We start from the raw sequence: 20749 nt of genomic DNA on the forward strand, positions 1-20749 counted from the left end.
TCTTTCTTTGTCCTTCTTGAGGTATATGCCTAACAATGAAATCTCAAAGTCAAAAGGTATAGATATTTTTTGCTATTTTCTTAATTACAAATTACTTTCTAGAATAGGTAAACCAATTCATAACTCCACCAATGCATTTGTTGGCATCTTTGCGAATTTGCTAGTTGTAAAGCAAAACCTCAGATTTTTTTTATTTATATCCTTTTAATTTATGCATGATTTGGAACAATCTTTCAAATACTTGTTAATAGATTACAATTCTTTTAGGAAATGTCTTTTCACTTCTTTTGACCAACTTATCCACTGGGAAATGAGTCTTTTTTTTAATTTTGAAAATTTTTATTTAATTAATTTAGAATATTTTTCCATGTTTACAAGATTCATATTCTTTCCCTTCCCTCCCTCAACCCCACCTCTTGTGGCTAACACACAATTACACTGGGTTTTACATGTGTCATAAAACTTATTTCAATATTATTGATATTTGCACTAGGGTGATCATTTAGAGTCTATATCCCCAATCATATCCCCATCAACCCATGTGATCAAGCAGTTGTTTCTCTTCTGTGTTTCTTGGGGAATAAGTCTTGATCTTATACATTTGTGTTAGTTCCTCAGGTGTTCTGAATATTAGATCATTTCCCCAAATCAACAGCTTCCCTTTTTATCCTAACTGCATTGATTTTGTTTGTGCAAAAGCTGTTCAGTTTCATGTTAAGAAAATTATTTATTTTTCTAATCATCTCTTTCACTTAAGAATTTTCTCCCTACCCATAGTTATAAAGGCCTCAGATCACATTCACATCTAATTTTTTTCATGACACAACCTTTATTACTCAGGTTAAATGCCATTTTTGAGCTTGAAATATATCATTGGTTTAAACCTCATTTCTGCCAAAATGCTTTCTACTTTTCCCAGTAGTTCCGCTTGAATGTTAGGAAACCAGAACCAATATTTTTTGTTGAACAATTAGGAAAGAGAGACTTTTCCAAATAATTTATATTCTCAAGTTTATTTAACAGTGATTGTTGAATTATTTGTTTTTGAGTCTTTTCTTATCTTGTCTGTTCCATCATTCTACTCTTCTAGTTTTTTAAACAAGTATCACATAGTTTTGATAATTACTGCTTTATGATAGAATGTGATCTCTAAGTGTTATTCCCCCTTTGTTTTTGCATTTTCCACATCAATTCCCTTGATATTCTAGACCTTTTCTCAATCAGTCAAGAAGAATTTAAGTATTTACTATGTTCCAGGCACTATGCTAAGAGGTGGGAATGCAGATAATGGTAAAAATATGCCATCACATTTCACATTTTAAGTGCAGGAGACAAAATTAAAATAACTAAGTACACATATGATATATACAGTGTAAATGTAAGGTTATCTCAGAGAGAAGGCACTAGCAGTGGGTGGAGCAAGAGATATCCTAAAAAAAGATGAATTTTGAACTGAGTTTTAAAAAGAAGTAGCAGTTAAGAGGTTGAAATTAGGAGGAAATCATTCCAGGCACTGGGAAATAACCAGTGAAAAGGAACAGAGACAGGAAATAGAGTGTCATATACAAGGAATAGCAAGTTAGCCAGAAGAGTTCTATCATGGAGCAAGTGGAAAGTAGTCAAGTATGAGAAGATTGAAAAAGTAGGAAGGTAACAGAGGATTTTATTTTTAACACTTGAGATAACAAGAAAGCCACTAGAATGGTCTGAGTGGGAGTGGGGAAGATGACATTTTCAGAAAAATTTCATGAAAATCACTTTGGCAGCTGAGTAGAGGGCAGATTGAAGTGAGGAGAGACTTGTCTTCTAGGTCTATAACCTCGGAATTCTCCTTGATTTCTCACTATCCTTCCCCCATATAGCCAGTCAATGGCCCAATTTTGCCATTTCTATCACAACATGCCCCACCTTTTTTTTTCAACCCTTACCTTCCATCTTAGAATCAATACTTTGGTTCTAAGGCAGGTAAGGGCTTAGGCAATGGGGGTTAAGTGACTTGCCCAGGGTCACACAGCTAGGAAGTGTCTGAGATCAGATTTAAACCCAAGACATTATACATCTGAGTCTGGTTCTCAATCGACTGAGCCACCTACCTTTCCCCATCATGCCTCATCTTTGATCCCTTCTCTCTACTCAGACTGTCCACAACCTTAGTTCAGGCCCTCATTATCTACTGCATCTCCTATTTAGCCTTCCCTTCCTCATTAGTCTCTCTCAAATCCATCCTCCATACATAAGCCAAAGTGATGTTCTTAAGCCCAGATTTCACTAGGTCATTTCCTACTGTAAAAATTAAATTAGTTTCTCTACTAAAAGTATTATATTTTTAGAGGTTTATTAAAGATTATTAGAAATCAAGGAAATAAGAAAAGCACATGTCTAGGGCTGAATAGCCCATTCACAGCCACTTACTCTACATCTTGAGAGACACCTGTGCTTAGAAGCGGAAGCAGCAAGAGCAAGTAGGCTGTACATCAGTTTAAATACAAATTTTGTTCTCGGCCCAGGTGGGGATTCAGGTGAGATTCTAGGGAATTCTGGGAACTGACAAGGACTTCTAGGGATTAAAGTCTGGTTCAAATCTCCATTTTTACACTACTCAATAGATCTAAGTGGTTTCTCTATTATCTCTAGGCAAAAAATAAAAATAGCTGTTAGTCTTTCAAAACACCTCTTCCCAACCTCACTATTATATTCCCACTTTCTGTAATCTATGACCCAGACAAACTGGTCTTCTGTTTCTTACACAATATAGCCAACACCTCCCAACATTTTTCTTGAAGGAAATATTTATGATATAAAGGCATGAAATTTGTTAGATTCTAAGTCTTTGTCTTGTCTCATTTCTTACTTCTTAATCATATTTTCCAACTCAATCAGACATTTATTAAGTACTTACCAGCTGCTGAACACTATACTAAGCACCAAGAATATAAGAAAAAGTCATAAACTTACTCTGCCCTCAAGGAGCTTCCATTAAAATGAGGGAGACGACATACACATATATGTGCATATACAAGATACATACAGAGTGAATACAAGGTAATTTTAGAGTGGAAGGCTGTAACACCTGAGGGATCAGGAAAGTTCCTAGGAAGAGAGAGAGTAAATGTGAAGGCACAAATTGGGATATAGAACATTGTGCATGAGGTACAGCAAGTATACCCTTGTGGGAAGTGCCAAATGGAAGATTGTATTCTTTTGACCCTAGAGACAACAGGAAGCTATTGGGAGCTTGAGTGAAGAAATGACACAGAAGTGAACTTTAAGAAAACCACTTTGATAGTTATATGGGGGAGGGGGAGAGATTAGAAAGGAAGAAATTTATGGAAGGCAGTCCAGGTTAAGAAGATGCTGAAATAATCTAAGTGAAAGGTAATAATGGTCTGAACTAGAGTAATTATGTGAATGGAGAGAAGATGGATAAGAAACATTGTGGAAATGGCAATTACAGGATTTTGCAAATGATTTGATGTGGAATATAAGCAAGAGAGAAAAATTAAAAAATAATCAGCAGGTATTTACTAAGTACCTGCTATGTGCCAGATATTGTGCTAGGAGCTAGAGATATAAAAATGCTGAAAACATCTGCACTGACAATGAACTTATATCCTAATGTGGAAAATACAAATACATATAATACATATATGTAACAAATATAAAGTTAATAAATTTAAAATCCACAAAGTAGTTAAAATACACAGTTGTTTGGAAGAGAGAAAACTAAGAGTTGGGGACAATTGGGAAAGGCTGGCATCAAGGTTGCAAATTTAGGTGATGTAAAGAATGGTAGTGCCTTTATAGTCACCAGGAAGCTAGAGGCAGGACTGAGAGATAAAAATTCTATTTTTGACATGTTGAATTTGAGATGCCTACAGGACATCTGTTCTTTCCCTATGTCCTAAATGTAAGACTGAAATTAGAGTAATCAAATGTATGCTAATTCCATTTGAAAGGTCTTAATTTGGATTTCCTTCTGAATTTCTCCACTTCCTTATATTTTGCAATATACTGATATAGAGGCTAAAATTAACTTCATATTGGTCATTTTTATCATGAGCATTATATACAGTATCACCAAGTATACAATGAAATGTTTATCTGGATATACAATTAAACCAACTCTGCCAATTTCTTTATTTTCTTCTTCAAGAACAACTTGTGGTCTATCCCTTCCATTTAGCTACAATTCTCTTTATCTTCTGATTTTGTTTATAGTGAGAATGCTAATTGGCAGAATTCATTATACAGTTCACTTGCTGATCACTGGACAAGAATCTCATAGTTGTTAGAGAACTAATAGCTAAGTTAATGATCTTTTTTCTCCCCACCACTCTGTCAAAAAAAAAAAAGGATAGCATTGGGAATTATTCTGTAATTTTTTTCCTTTCATGGGTTGCCATGACTAAGAAATTAGTCAATTTTCTGATGGCAAGCTTCTCTGTATTTGTCCAGATTAGTTTCCAAAACAAAGACAAAAATCAATTGAGGAAAGTATTTTAAAATTTTCCAGAACTGCAAAACTTGTCAGAGCATTTGCTCTACTAACATATCCTTCAAGCATTCACAGTGGCCTATTTCCCCTCAATTAGGCATCTGGGTAAGGTTGCGCTTGGTCTGAACAATTTAACATAGCACAGTGGATGGTCATTGGTGACCCAGGAGATGTACCCTGGAAATAGAAAAGAGAGGACCATCTCAATTTCATTTTCCACCAGACTGAAACTATTTTTATCCCTAACAGTTAAATTTCCCATTAAACTGGCATATTTTCAATTCTATTAATCTTTTTCGTTAATTCTTGTGTGTGTGTGTGTGTGTGTGTATGTGTGTGTGTGTTTTTCTGTTGGTTTGTTCCTTTCCCAAGTCCTTTTGATACAATTTCAGGTCGTTTTATTTTTTTTCTTTCTTGCATTTAAGTGCAATGAATTTGCCTCTTAGTATTCCTTTAGAACAATCTCATAGGTTTTGAAATATAATGTTGACTATTATTATTTTAATATATTTTTATAATTTCCTCTTTCAACCAGTCAATATTTAATAGTTAGTTTTCAGTTCCCTAACACTTCTTTTTTCATCACATCAATATTATTTTCTCACAATGTTTGATTGTGAATAGAGAGAGCTAGCCATGGAGCCAAGAAAACCTGTATTGCATATATTTTCTCTCTGACATATCCTGGCTGTGTGACCCTGGGAGTAAGTTATTTAATGTCTCAGAGTCCTAGAGCAACTTTCTATTATTATAAGCTGTAGAGAGAATACTGGCCTGAATTGGTATACAAAATTTCTTTATACAGAATTTCCTAATATCAATAAAATCACAGATCCAGTCCCAACTCTTTGTTACAATAGGGTTTATGTATTTAGAGAACAAAATTTTTGCCTTTCTATGGATCAATTTTTGGGTAATGTAAATACTTGAGGAGGAAAAAAAGGCATAATCTTTCCTTTCTCATTAAGTTGTTTCCATATATCTCATATATTTTTGTTTAATACTCTTTTCAGTTATATAATTTTTGTTAGATGTAGTAATAAGATGTTCAAATCTTTCTCAGCTTTTTCAAAGTCAGTTATCCATATATTTAAAGTTGATACATTTCATTTTGTATGGACTCATTTAGTAATATAACTGTTGCTATCTTTAATATTTTCTGGTTTGAATTAAACTTTGGCCTATATCATAAATATCTCTCCTACTTTCTGTAGTTTGGATGAACATTTTCATTTTGATCACACTGAAGACTTTCATTATTAAATGTGTTTACTCTTAGAGTCTGCTTCATTTATTTAGTGACTTTTGCATTTTATGGGGAAGTTAAATTCATTTGCATTTAGAGTTGTAATTGTTAGGCTTGTTGTTTAGTCATTCTTTTGGAAAGGAATAAACGGTTTCTTATAAGAGCATTTATTATTAACCCCAAAGTTAACAGAACCACTCTAAATAAAGTTCTTCTCATATGTCATCTTAGATATGTCTGATTCTTCATGACCCCATTTGGAGTGGGTTTTTTTTTGGTAAAGATACTGGAGTAATTTGCCATTTCATTCTCCAGCTCATTTTACAGATGAGGAAACTGACACAAATAGGGTTATGACTTGCCCAGAATCACATAGCTATTAAGTGTCTGAGGCCAGATTTGAAGATGAGGCTTCCTGACTTCAGACCTGGCACTCTATACATTTTGCCACCTAATTGTTCCAATAATTATGTAGGTTACCTTAACTTGGGCTTCCCCAAAAGGAGCTTTGGTTTGTAATTATACTGCCCAGTCTTATCTTTTTTTTCCCTCCTACCCTCATCTATTTCTCTGAGATATCTTTCTAAAAACTTTTAGTGATTCAGTCCCCAATCGAAAAAGCAAAAATGCCCTGAGAATTCTCTTTGGTTTTAATACCTATTTGACCTCAATTATTTTTTAAATTTTATTTTTTTAATTTTTTCCATGATTAAATGATTGTTATTTCTCTCTCCCCCTTCCCTCTCCCCTCCTGGAGTTGAAAAGCACTTCCACATATACATATAAAAACCTATTTTCGTATCATTCATTTTTGTAATAGGTCCTCAATTATTTTAAATATTTTTCTTTTTGGCTAAAAGGCTCCTTTGTTCTATGGAGACTTTTTCAAGTGGGTACCTCTGTGTAAATTTGCAAAGTCTGATTGCTTCTCAAATATCTTCTTTCCTGCCATGACAAAACATGCCTAATTCTTCTGAGTAGATAATTCTGAGTCCATAGTCTACATTTCTTATTTTGTACATTCTGTATTCCAATTTATCTAGTCCTCTTTGAAAAAATGATTCTTACTGTTGTTCCTTAGTAAATTGACTTTTATGCTACTTCTAGCAGTTTACACTATTTCTCCCTTTATTATAATGTTGAGATTTAATCATAAAATACATAGGAGGATTGAATCTTGATTGCTTTCTTTTCAGCATCCTGTGCCTTTTGCTATATTTTTGCTTATATGCTTATGTTTTGCTGCTTGTTTTCACCAATTTTTTTCTAATTATTTCATGAATTATTCTATCCAAGTTTTTTTTGGTTTTTCTATTTCTCTTGGAGATAACTGATCCAAAGACTACTGTGTCCTCTGGGTCTGTCATTGACTTTGTGGTTTTCCAACAACTTGAGATTAATTTTGTGGTTTTTAAGAGTACATATTTCCTGTTACTCTGCTTTAGGCATAATTTTTTCTGATATAGTAAATCAATTCTTTGCTTTTGTGGATTTCCTTAGACTTTTTATTGTATTTTTCTTTTTGGTCATGTTTTAGCATCTTTTAATCTTGAATTTCTTTGAGCATTTTTTTGTTTCCTATAACCTTTTTTTTTTAAATTTAAGCTTAAATTCTTTTAAAGTAATACTAATTCTTTATCTTCTTTGAATATATCATTTGTTCAATGGAGGATTTCTCTCATGATATCTTGCATTATTTTTTCATTGCTTCTGATACTTTATTCATTTGCTTTAGTATATTATCATTCTTTGATCTCATTTAAAAATTTTCTTCTGTGTCTGTGTGTATGTGTGTGTTTTAAAGTCATGTTTTTTTTTTTTGTGGGGTTTGTGAGAGCCTTGATTTCCTTTCAACTTTTTCACTCTACCTTCCTTCAACTTGTTTTGTACATGTATTCTCTGGGTTAGTCTATTTAGAATGATATGACATAGTATGTTTAGAAAATCAAGGACTATTCCAAATCATTAAGAGCCGTGTCTTCATTCTTCGAATTATTCTTTTTGTCACTGAAGACTAGTTTTTAATGTACTTTCAGGAAAACTGAATTTAGTTTTATGTCAGAATTTTTTTGTAAATATATGATGACAACAAGTAAAGGGCAAGCACCCAAGGCTTGAGGTGGAGTTGGCAGAACCATAAAAAAAGCATTCCATTTCTTTCTGGAAGTCCATCGCTTCTCATGAAAAAGCTATTCAAGAATTTCCTCTCTGGTTCTACTGCTTGCCTCCCCTTTTCCTCTATCTCTTTCTTAGATTGGGGTATAAAAAATGGTGAGATGATATTCCAAATTGGCCTGGAAAGGAAAAGTTTTTTGATGTAGGATCCTGGTGAGAAAAACTGAGATACTGTGAATTGTGAATTACAATGCATAAGCTTATGGTATGTGAACTCTCAGAGAAAATTTTCACTATCTCATATTGTAAATTACAAACCCAATAGGAATCTGCTATATGACTAAGAGCAATAATACTAGTAGTACCCAGTGACTTCTGCAATAGTATTTCTGAGGGGAATCTATATTTATAATGACTGTTGCATTGTAATATTAATTAGATCTTTTTCTGCAAAAGAATTATATTTTAAAGTTTTACATTTTATGTAAACTAAATATTGGAATGTTTTTGGTTTTGTTTTTTAACAAGACCCAAGGTCAAAAGAAAATTGCCAGCATGATAGAAAGTAAAAATTTTCACAATGGGATAACTCAGATTGAATGGGAACATAAGAAAATGGAGATGGAAATGGAAGATTTAAACCAAAAGGCTTGGGATATTCAGATACTGTTTCTTTCAAAAGAACGTCAAAAGGTAACTACTTTTCCAAGTATATGGTGTTTTGTACCATCCATATCTGCATTTTACAAAACATCTTCTGATTATCATAAATACATCCTACAAATCCCTGGATTATGGGATATAGATAATAATAGGGATATAGATCATATGAATTATTAAATGGAAACCATCATCACTATATCTATATACATCTTAAAGTAGTTCTGTAGAACTATGAAATGGCAACGAATATCTTTAAATACAACAATAATGACACATCAATAAGCATTAAATGCCCACTGATCTAGAAAGGCCCTTGAGATACAAAGATTGAAGTCAAACAATCTTCTTCCTCAAAGAGCACACATTCTATAAGGAGAATCAGAATATACATAGATCTATACAAACTGTATGCAAAATACATTGAGGAGATCAGAAAAGGTCTTACAAAGAAAATGACACTTGAAGAAAAATAAGGATTCTAATAGTCTGAAGTGAGGAGGAAAGTACATTCTAGGCATGGAAGGACAAGCAGGTGCAAAGACTTGGGGATACAAAATGTAATACTATTTATGAGGAATAAGAAAGTTGAATGTACCAGAAAGTAGAGTAATGCATAAGGAGAGTAGCAAAGAACATAGAGCTGGGTAGGTTGTGAAGGACTTTAAATGTCTTGGGAGTTTATGGTTTATCCTAAAAGTAAGAGGAACCTTTGGAGTTTATTGAGAAATGACATTCAGGCCTGCACTTTAGGAAAATTACTCTGGCAGCTCTATGGATGAGGCAGAGATATCATGCATGATAAGTCAGAAAAACAGGTAGGATGAGATCCAAGAAAGAACAGTGTCAACAAAATCTCAACAGAAATCATATCTAGGAGGAAGGGGTGGTCAACTCTGGCAAAGACTTCACACAGGTTAAGAAGGAAATAGATTGAGAAAAGGTCATCAGATTTGTCAATTAAGAGATCAGTGGTAACTTTGGTGACATCAATCTGTTAAGTGATAAAATCTGAAGCTATATTGCAAGGGATTGAGAAATTAAAGGAGAGGAAATGAGGCATCCATTATCAATTGCTTCTTCTAGGAGCTTGACTAGGAAAAGGTGAACATTAATTAGAGAGGGTAATAGTTTCTGGTAAAAAAAATTTTAAGTTTAAGAGAATACTAGGTATCTTTTTAGGTAGTAGAAAAGGAACCAATAGAAAGCAGAAAAGGGAGGAAGATGATTGTGGAGGCAATGTGAAGGGAAAGACAGGAACAATGTGATCAAGGAAACAAATATAAAGATTAGCCTTGACAAAGAAAAGTGCCATCTTATCATCTGAAACTGGAATAAAGGTGGAGAGAATAAGAATGTCAAGGACTTATAAAATGCAAAGGAAAAAAGAGGAAGATGAATGGTCTCTATTTTCTAAGTAGAGTATGAGTCAAGGTCCTTAGTTGGGGAGCTGGTGGGGGAGATACCAATAGAACCTTGCAGAGGACAGAGAAGATTTAGAATAGTCATGTTTGAGAGTTAGATAGAGAATCAATGAAGGAGAAGTCAAAGGACTCTCTATATGCAATGAGAACAAATTGAAATTAAATAACACAAATTTGTTCAGTTCAAATATGTGACTTTCTCAAACTCTATTTGGCAGTTTGTAATTAGAAGGAGAAAAGGAAGATGGTAGGAGTAATACAAGGTTGTGGTTTGTCAAAGCATGAGCAGCAATAGGATAAAGGAGATAAGGATTTGAGAGTAGAAGATAAGAGATGAGTTAAGCTGATTAAAGCAGCGGTTCTCAACCTCTCAATTTGTAGCAATGAGAATACATAATGCATATCAGGTATTTACATTCCTAATCATAACTGTAGCAAAATTACAGTTTTGAAGTAGCCACAAAAATAAATTTTTGGTTTGGGGTCACTGCAACATGAGCAAGTGTATTGCAGGGTCACGGCATTAGAAAGGTTGAGGACCACTGAACTAAAGGGTGTATATTAGAAATGGTTAAATTGAAACCAGAGCAGGGGTGATGACTTGGGAAAGTAGTAACTGTGAAGGGATTAAAGAACAAAGAGTAGTTTTGGAAAAAGAATATGTCACAGGAAAAGACTGAAAGATAGCAATTTATAATATATTAATAAAATAATAAACTAGTAAATGGTCACATTAGTGATTTTACAGTGGCATATATAAATAAAATAAGTGAAATACTAAATTTGTTACAAGCCAAAATAACAAATGAGGTTTTCATATATACTAACCTCATTTTTCTTTCCCACTAGTTCCTAAAGGAAGCAAACTATGAGATCCTAGTGGGCCACGAGATTTTTATAATGGAGCAGACTCTTGCTAATATGGAAAAAGTAAGACTAAACCTTACTAATCGTGTTTTACTTTCAGAGTTGTCTTATTATAGTATTAGAAAATTGCCTGCAGTGAGGATTTTAAGTAATTTCCCCAAGGTAATATGTCAAAGAGAAGACTTGAACCAGACTAGGTCTTGACGCTGAGTCCAGCTCTTTCTCTACTATTCCAAGATGCATCTCTCTAAGATTGTAAGTGGCAGAGGCAATACCAACATGTATCAGCAGAGTAAGTTCCTTTATCTAGGAGTTCCTATGTCAATGAAATCATAGGTTCATAACTTCTAACCCAGATCCACTTGTAAGTTTTTAAATATTTTAGGTGTCAAAGTAAAATTAATGGTTTTAATTGCCTGAAATTTCAATTCATGTCCTCAAATATTTATTAAGTACTTATTTATAAATAAGGTCCTGTCTTAGGTGCTAGGGAGACATGGATGGAGAAAAAATCCAACCAGTCCTTGCTTTTGAGGAGCTTATATTCCACTGGGAATAAGGTAGGAGTAGGTGATAAATTATATATAAGATAATTTTAAGAGAGAGAGAATGCCAACAGCTTACAAGCAACAGTGAAGGCTTCATGGAATAAGTGACAATTGAATGGATCCTTGAACATAAATGAAGGTTCATAGAAGAAGAACTAAAAAAGAAGTGCATTCTAGGCACAGAAAATAGTTCCACAAAAATAGGGATATTTGAACATATAGGAGCACGTGAGAGGACCAAAACATAGAAAAAGAAAAGGATCCAGGTCAGAACTCTGGAGGGTACCCATGTTTATTTTTTTCACATTTTAATTTTTAGACTATTTTCCCATGGTTACATGATTCATGTTCTGTCCCTTCCCTTTTCTCTTCCCCCCCCCCAGAGCTGACAAGCAGTTCTACTGGTTTACACATGTCATTACTCAAAACCTATTTCCATATTATACATATTTGTAATAGAGTAATCTTTTAAAACCACAACCCCAAATTATATACCCATATAACCAAATGATAAATCATGTTTTTCTTCTGCGTTTCTTCTCCCATAGTTCTTTCTCTAGATGTGGATAGCATTCTTTCTCATAAATTCCATGGGATTGTTCTTGATCATTGTGGATACCCACACTTATAAGGCTGTGATTGGCATGTTATAAGCAGGAGGGAAGTAATACTAGCTGGGAATGGAAAACTACTAGAAGTGGCAGGGGAAGTAGAAGTCAAGGTCACAAAGAGAAGGGTGTCTTTGCAAGAAGAGTCACATTTTCCTTAAGTAAAGGAGGAGAGGAGAATGAACTAGGAGGAACTTAAGATACAGATTAGGGAAGGACTTGGCAAATAGAGTCCATTTTCTTAGTAATACAACATCAAAGAGTTGGGAGAGGGCTTAAAACAAAAAGCGAAAGTGTGATGATGAAAAAAAATCAATCAGGAGAATGAAAGAGATATCAATGAGGGTCCAATTGAGAACACAATGAACTTTCAGAAAGATTGTATAACTTCATTTAAGTATCCTATTATTTTAGGATATTATATATATATGTGTATATATAATATAGGAAATTAAATATCCTATAAGGGTTCAGAATATCTGGAAGAATATCAGGAAAGAACCTGGGATGCCACAGAGTTTTGAACATTGGCAGGAAATGAAGAGCAGATGAGATTGCAAACTGGGAAAGAGTTGAGGGAATGGAAACCATAAAGAGCTAAATTGGTTAACTTTAGTCAAGAGTAAGAAATCAGAGTAGGTAAAATCAGAGTAGGGTTGATGAAATGGGAGAAGAGACAGGGAAGAAGGCAGACAAATTCACAGAGAGGATAAAGAATATGTTTGGGAAGGATTGAGGGAAAAGGAGGAATTGAAGAACAGAAGATTATGGTTAGGAAAAAAAATGTCAGAAATCTGTGCTCATAGTCCATTACCAAGCCAAGAAATACAATAATAAACTACAGTGTCCTCAGCAGCTATCTACAACAAATGGCACATAACTGTAATTCATATCTTCAAAGATAATTAACTCATTATGCACTCGTTGTGCTATCTATAAAACACCAATTGGCTATCTATTTAATAGAGTATTTATAGTCTCTTCTATGCAGAGCACACAAAGGAAATGCTAAATGTTTGTAGATGATTAGTTTTAAAATTTTATTACCACAAAATCATTTTAGAGCTGATTAAAAAAACATGTCTTTTCTTATGTTTCTATATCCATGTTCATATAAAATGTTTTGGTTGCTATTAATGTCAGTAATAATAAGTCATAATCTAGGAATTGTTCATTTTTAACAGCATCCTTAAAGTAATAAGTTCCAATGCCTTTTTCTTATTTGCATTTTGGGGGAAATTATATAATTTGCAGACTCACAAAAGAGAGGTGGACTACTTCAAAAAATTACTCAAGCAACTGGGAAAATGTAGAAATAAAGAAGATGCAGCAAATTTTACTCTTTCTTGTGAACTACGAAATGAAATGGTGTCTCTCTGTGAAAGAAGAGAAATCTGTAAAACAATTGGTAAATTTAATTACCTTTGTACATTTAAAAAGTTGATGGAAGTTACATATCACAAAGTTTTATTATAGTAGTTCACAAAGCTCTTTGTATTTAAATTCTCCCCTTTTTTAATGGTTCTATTAATCCATTCAAGATAAATTATATTTTTCAGTAGTTTCAACCATGACCACACTAACTCTGTTTTTTTTTAAACAGGATCTCAGCTGACTTGTGAAAATATTGCCAACAAACGATATGAAGCTATGCTGCAGCAACAAAAGCTTATAGATGTTACAAAAATTCAGGCTGAACAGATTTCAATTCTGCAGGCAGAGGTTGAAAGACTAAGAATGAGAACATTTCCTGCACTCATTCAAATGTAGAAATACTGATAGAAAACAAGACATCACAATTTTTTAATTAGTTCTCATGCTTGAAATTTCTTTTCTCCAATGATAGAAAAACTAAATACTCTTAATTTACTGTCCTCTATCTCTGTCCCTTAATAGAAATCGTTGGTCCCTACAAAATTGTAGAAATAAAAGTTTTGTTCTGCATAAATAAGAGTGTCAAATACTACAATAATGTTCTTTCTAAAAGCAATGAACAAAATTTGCACTAAGATTATCAGGAAAATTTTAAAAAGTCTGTTCTATTAATTTACCTATAGATTTGGCATTTGTTTTTAAAAATAAAGCATGAAATATACATGGGCCCTCTTCCCTCTCTATATGTTGGTGGCTTCATTATGTCTCAGAGGTTTAATCATCATATCTATGCTGATGATTTTCAGAGCTAAATGCCTGATGTTAGATTTTCTCCTACGCTCTACAGACATATCACCAACTGCCTACTGGGTATTTCTAAGTAGACATTCCAGAAATATTAACACTCAGCATGTCCAAAACAATTTATTATATCCCACCCCAAAAAAACCTCTTAGCCTTCCTTATCAACTTTCTTATTTGTGTTGAGAGCACAACCATCCTTCCAGTTATGCAAGTTGGCAACCTCAGTGGGTCACTACTCACACTCATTCCACAGATCAAAGCAGTTACCAGGTCTTGTCAAGTTCTCACACACTCAGCACTCTAGCTTAGGCTCTCATAATCTCACAATAGCCTCCCACAAAATCTCCCTATTTCATCCCACCTCACTACACTTCATAGTCCCCAAAGCTGACAAAGAGATTTTTGTAAAATGCAGGCAAGTTTGTCACTTTTCTACTCAAATTTCATGACTATTACCTTTGAATCTAAAGGTCTTTTGGCCCTGTACACAAAAGACAAATTTTCAGAAGCCCTAAGGGAACCAGAGAACTACTTGTAAACTAGGAAGTCGTCTTAATATTCTCCCAAGTTCCTGAGGTCCTACCCAAGCTTGGACTTGAACAGAGAGTTGAGAGGGAAGTCATTTGTGGCCAAAAAATAGAGGTATCCCTGCCCTGCTACCTATGTAAAGAATCACCAAAGAACTATCATTTCTAATTTTTCTAAAATTTTCTTCATGTCCTTAACTTTTAATCTTTTGGTTATATTTATCTAGGTCTAAAAAAAGTATACTTAAATCTCCCACTACTATAATTTGTGCTTAATTTCCCTTTATTTGGTTCAGATGAAAGTCATGTTCATGTTATGCCTGTTTCCCACAACCCCTTCCCTTCATGTTTAAATATTCCTCATCTTATGAATCTCTATTATGTGACAATGACATCTCCTCCCTTCTTCCTCTTTTCCTCCCAAAATAATCCTCCTGTCCCTTCCTTGTGTCTTTGCTGGAGATCATCATCCAAAATAAACCCATTTGTAGGTCCTTTGTCATAGTTACCATTCTCTGTCATTTTTAAAGATATAAGAATTCTCATAAGACATTTAATATTTCCTAATAGCATGTAAACAATTAGTCCTCACATATCACATTTCAATGAAAACAAGTGTATCTTTCTATGTGTTTCTTGGCTCTTATTTCCATTTCAAAATGTCTACTCAGTTCTGGTCTTTTCATCAGGAATGCTTAGAAATCTATTTTCACTAAAGATGAATTTCTCTCTTCCATAGGATTATATTTTGTTTTGTCAAAAAAATTATTTATTTATAAGTCTTTATCATTCATCTTTTGGAATATCTTATTTCAAAGCACACCTTGAATGTATCAAGCTACCAAGCCTTAAGTGATACTTACTATGGGTTCGCAATACTTCATTTCTTTTTGACTCTTTAGGTTATTTTTTCTTTCATCTGGAAGCTCTATAATTTGGCTACAATTTTCCTAGGAGTTTTCATTTGGGGGGTTCTTTCAAGAGGTGACTAGTAGACTGTGTTTTCATTTTGCCCTCTACTTCTAAGGGTTTTTGGCAATTGGCATTTATAAATTATTGAAATATTACATCTAAGCCTTTGAAGAGGAAGTGAAAAGAAGTGATCATAATTGTCTAGTAACAATAATTCTTAGATTATCTCTTGCCCTATTTTCTAGATCAGTTATTTTTAATATATTTATTGCATTTTTCTATTTTCTAAAACATTTTATTTTAATACTCTTATGGTCTCCTCAAGTTGTTGATTTCAATTTGGCCCATTCTAATTTTTAGGACCTTTAAGTTCTTGGAACATTTTTTTTATTTTCTATTCTGAGATATTAATCCTTTTTGCCATTATTTCCTCATTAGATATGAAATTCTTTATGTTTCATTTCTTCTAGATTATTACTGTAATTTTTTGATCTAAGAGGTTTGTTTTTTTTTTTTCCTGAGACCCTACTTGATATTGTTGTAGAGTCCCTCTCTTCTTTGGCAAGCACAAAATACTACCTCATTCCAAGGTATTTCTTTATGGTATTCAATACTTTCCTGGTTTGCTCTCATAGAAGTCTAAGTGTCTGGGTTGGAGGGCTTGTGCCTGGTTTGAAGTCATTGTTGTTAGCAATTAAGAAGTCTTTGACAACCTTGGAAGGAGGTTCCATTAAGTAGTAAGAATGGGGGGCAGCTGGGTAGCTCAGTGGATTGAGAACCAGGCCTAGAGACTGGAAGTACTAGGTTCAAATCTGGCCTCAGACACTTCCCAGCGTGTGATCCTGGGCAAGTCACTTGACCCCCATTGCCTGGCCCTTACCACTCTTCTGCCTTGGAGCCAATACACAGTATTGACTCCAGGACGGAAGGTAAGGGTTTTAAAAAGAAAAAAAAAAAGAATGACTTTCATTAAATGATAAAACCACATTGGAAGAATACAAAATGACTGGAAGCAGAACAGATAAAAAAAGCTTGAAGTGATCAAGTGAGGGAATCTGAAACTTGTATCATGCAAGAAAGTGAAAAAGAAAAATAGAAAGAACAATCTCTGAACTCTCATATTAGACAAGAGGCTTTTAAGATAGACTAAAAAGGGAGATCCTCTAGGTTAGACTTTGTTGTTTGTCCTTTGTTATAAACCTAGAATTAACAACAAAAGCATATGCTTGTAGTTTTATAGAAGCAAGTATCCAAAATATGATGAAGCCTGGAAATTCACGTAGAGAGCAAATTATACTACCAGTAGGAATCTAAAAAGTATTGACAGGGATTATGAAGTCCTAGGGAAAGACTTAGAGATAAAAGTATTTTCACCACTGATGCCAATGCCAATCGAGGATAAGACATTTAGAAGAAAGAAAAAAATTTAAGAGAATACTTGGTTAAAAAGCTGGCGCCTAAGAAGAGGATGTATCTCTCATACCTTTAATGTAGGAATGGTAAGGCCAGATTTAAGTTGCAAGCCTAATTCATTGATCTCCTCCCTATTTTGTTGATATAGGCCCTCAGGGATATAAATTCCGCCCCCCCCCCCCAGTACTACTTTGGCTGTATCCCATAGATTTTGATATGTTATCTCCTCATTGTCATTCTCTTCAATGAAATCAGTAATTGTTTGTATGATTTGTCCTTGGATCTACCAGTTTTGAAGAATTAGATTATTTAGTTTCCAATTAAATTTGCCTCTCCATGAACCCTAATTATAATTTTTATTGCATTATGATCTGGAAAAGTTACAATTTTTTATTTCTGCTTTTATGCATTTGTTTGCAATGTTTTTATGCCCTAGTACATGGTCAATCTTTAAATATATACTGTGTGCTGCTGAAAAGGTAATTCCTTTTTATCCCTATTCAATTTTCTCCAGGTATCTATAAACTTTAATTTTTCTAACATTTCATTCACTTCCCTTACATCTTTATTTATTTTTTGTTTGATTTATCTAATTCTGAGAGGGTACAATTGAAGTCCCCCACTAATATCATTTTACTATTTCCTCCTTAAGTTCCTTTAGTTTCTCCTTTAAACATCTGGATGGTGTACCTTTTGGTACACAAATATTTAGTATTGAGATTACTTCATTGTTTATAGTACCTTTTAACAAGATATAATTTCTTTATCTCTTTTAATCAGATCAATTTTACTTTAGCTTTGTCTGATATTATGATTGCTACTCCTGCTTTTTTTTTTACTTTAGATGACGCATAATAATTCTGTTCTAACTTTTGACCATTATTCTGTGTGTGTCACCCTGCCTCAAATGTGTTTCTTGTTAACAGTATATCGTAGGATTCTGGTTTTTAATCCACTCTGCTCTCTGCTTCCATTTTGTGGGTGAATTCATCCCATTTACATTTACAGTTATGATTACTAATTGTGTATTGCCCTCCATCTTATTTTCCCTTTTTGATCCTGCTCTATTCCTTTTCACTCTATTCCTCCTCACCAATGTTTTGCTTTTTATTACCCCCCCACTTCCACTTTCCTCCAATTACCTTCCCTCCCTTGTCTTATTCTCCTCCTTCTTCTCTATAGAGTAATATAGAATTCTATGCCCCAATGAGTATATTTGTTTTTCCTTCTCTGAGCCAGTTACTATGAGGATAAAGTTTAAGCACTGCCCGTCAATACCCTCATCCTCTCCTCCCATAATAATTTTCACGCCTCTTTATGTTATATAATTTACTCCATTATATCTCTACCTTCCCTTTTCTGTCATTGCAATCCTCTTTTATATTCTTTGATTTTTTTTACATATCATATAATAATCAGCTTACTTCCCCACCTTCTTTGTAAGTATATTCCTTCTGCTCTACAACTAAGAATAATGTTTCAGAATTACTTCTACCCTCTTTCCATGTAGAAATACAAATATTTTGACCTTAATGAGTCCCTTACATTTTCTCTTTCTTATTTACCTTTTTAGGCTTCTCTTGGGTCTTGTGTTTGGACTTCAAATTTTTTGTTTGGGTCTGGTTTATTCCTCAGGAATGCTTGGAAATCTTCCATCTTACTGAATGTCCACTTTTTCCCCTGAAAGAATATACTTGGTTTTGTTGTATAGGTGATTCTGGGCTATAAAACTAGATGTTTCACCTTCCTGAATATCGTATTTCCTGGCCAGATTTAGAGTCTACTTATAATGAGCTGGTAAAGCTATATTGTCCTGGATATCTCGTAATCAGAAAGCTGGCACTGTAGGTGATTTCAGAATAACTTCCCTATGAGACAACCTCAAAACAAGAAATAAATCAAGTCTATAGTAATTAAAGTAGCATTAGAAAGAAAATATCCCAAAACTTCTATACGAGGTAAATCCTTCTGAAATAATCACAGAAAGCTGAACTCCAAGATAAGGAGTGGGAGGAATTGGGAAAGGAAGAATAGTTAAAACTAGGGAGGAGACTGGGAAGTTACTGTATATAGAACCAAAAGGGATGAAAGAATCCCATGACTGAGGGGAAAGGGCCTATAAACTGAGCTGGCGTTCTCTAAAATGAAGTTTGCCCCTAGCAGGTACCCAAAGGAGCCTTCATGTTTCTAAATCATGAAAGTTTAGGCTGTATAACTCCAAGATCTGGGTAGGAAAAAGACAAACCAACATGCCAGCAGCTATAGTAGAAGAGAGAAGGGACAAAGAAAAAGTGGGGCATAGTGGTACATGACCATAGTCCTTGCAATGGGGAGGCTAAAGCTAATGGATCATTTGAGCTTAAGAGTTTGGAGCTGCAGAACTAAAGCTGTTCAGGCATTCAAGCATTTGAACTAACTGTGGTACGTATAGTGTGAGCCCCCAAGAGTGGTGGGTCACCAGCCTCCAGCTGCCTTAAGATAAGTGAATCAGCCCAGGTCAGAAATGGAGCAAGTCCAGGTTTAGAGATAGCTCCTTTAAAAAGGAATCACCAACCACTATTACTCACCAATGCAATCCAATGCAATATTTATTAAGCACCTATTATGTGTCGGGGTCAGGTACTGTGGTAAGCACTGGGAATACAATAAGCAGTGAAATCAGGCCCCAGAATGGTCATTGCACTTCAACATAATATAATTTAATAAAACCTATGATGAAAAAGAATAATAATTTGGAGGGTGATCCCAAAGAAAATGAAATAACCAGCAAGGAATTCCAAAATGGTTTGAAACAAACTTTTCAAAGAACCTGAGTGATATTAAGTCAGAAATTAGAGATCTAGAATAAATGATAAACAACTGAACAGATAACTTAAACTACATGATAGAGTCCCTCAAAACAGCAAATGCTCTTAAAAGAAAGAATAGAATTGAAATTCAAAGATATAGAAGAAAATCTGTCAGAATAAAATAAAAAAAAAATGTGATAGGAGCTACACTGGTTTTCCATAAAGGCAAGAGGGCAAATAGGTCTGTTGATGGGGAGGAAAGATCAGGTCATAGAGCTTACACAATGCTACATTAATAGTTCTATCTGTGATTCCCATTGGGTCACAACTCTCACTCTCTCCTCCTTATTCCTGTTTTCCTTTACATACCAACTGTTTGTTATGTCAACATGTAAGCCAAGCTGATTATTTTAGGGGGATGGAGAAGTCATTTCAAAGCATAATCCCTTGAGGTTTAGAAAGGCCCAGCATAAGGAGAATGATTGTCAAAGACTGTCAGAGAAGATTGTCATTGGAAAGCTAGTTGTCTACCGAGAATCCCTTCCTGATTTAACTCATATGGTTGCCACAGTACCTGTAGGAAAAGGTGAGTAGTGTTTTAATATCCTTTTAACTTTGGTCTCCTATTAGTAAGGTTGATTTTAATATATTTTATGATCCCCATAGTGCTCCATTGCATTTTGAATCTCAAATCTAAATTGCTGGCCTAGATCAAACTGGCCCACAATGTCAAAAGATAATTTTCATATTTTTTTGCAATAAGATGGCCAGAACCTAAATTTGGCTTCTGGTGATAAAAACATTAAGATATATGAATACTCTTTATAGAATAAGGAGATAGTTCTCATTCACCCTAAAGAATTGGTACAATGTATTTTTGAGAAACTTGAAAAGATTAGCAAAAATATCCTTTGGGTCAACAAAATATTAACAGATTACAAAGGTCAGGTTAACAATACAAAGAAAG

The 20749-nt window shown here is 34.1% G+C and overlaps 2 protein-coding genes across 6 annotated transcripts in view; one reads left to right on the forward strand and one right to left on the reverse strand.

Annotated features, from left to right (window-relative positions):
• The window catches only part of LOC100028437 (cilia- and flagella-associated protein 43), a 161116-nt gene extending 147053 nt beyond the window's left edge, over window positions 1-14063 (forward strand). For 3 of the 4 annotated variants that reach the window (XM_007479059.2, XM_007479056.3, XM_007479061.2), the window contains 4 exons: window positions 8385-8549; window positions 10790-10870; window positions 13218-13371; window positions 13567-14063. In XM_007479059.2, coding sequence (XP_007479121.1) covers window positions 8385-8549; window positions 10790-10870; window positions 13218-13371; window positions 13567-13733 — 567 coding nt within the window. In that variant the 3' untranslated portion in view covers window positions 13734-14063. Of the gene's footprint in view, window positions 1-8384; window positions 8550-10789; window positions 10871-13217; window positions 13372-13566 lie in introns of those variants that run through there. The other variant, XM_007479064.2, reaches the window with a different exon arrangement.
• LOC100022188 (glutathione S-transferase omega-1-like) overlaps window positions 1-20749 on the reverse strand; it is a 193371-nt gene that overhangs the window by 159568 nt on the left and 13054 nt on the right. The gene's annotated exons all lie outside the window — the stretch shown is intronic.

This window comes from Monodelphis domestica, chromosome 1, assembly GCF_027887165.1.
Source record: "Monodelphis domestica isolate mMonDom1 chromosome 1, mMonDom1.pri, whole genome shotgun sequence".
NCBI classification, from domain to species: domain Eukaryota; kingdom Metazoa; phylum Chordata; class Mammalia; order Didelphimorphia; family Didelphidae; genus Monodelphis; species Monodelphis domestica.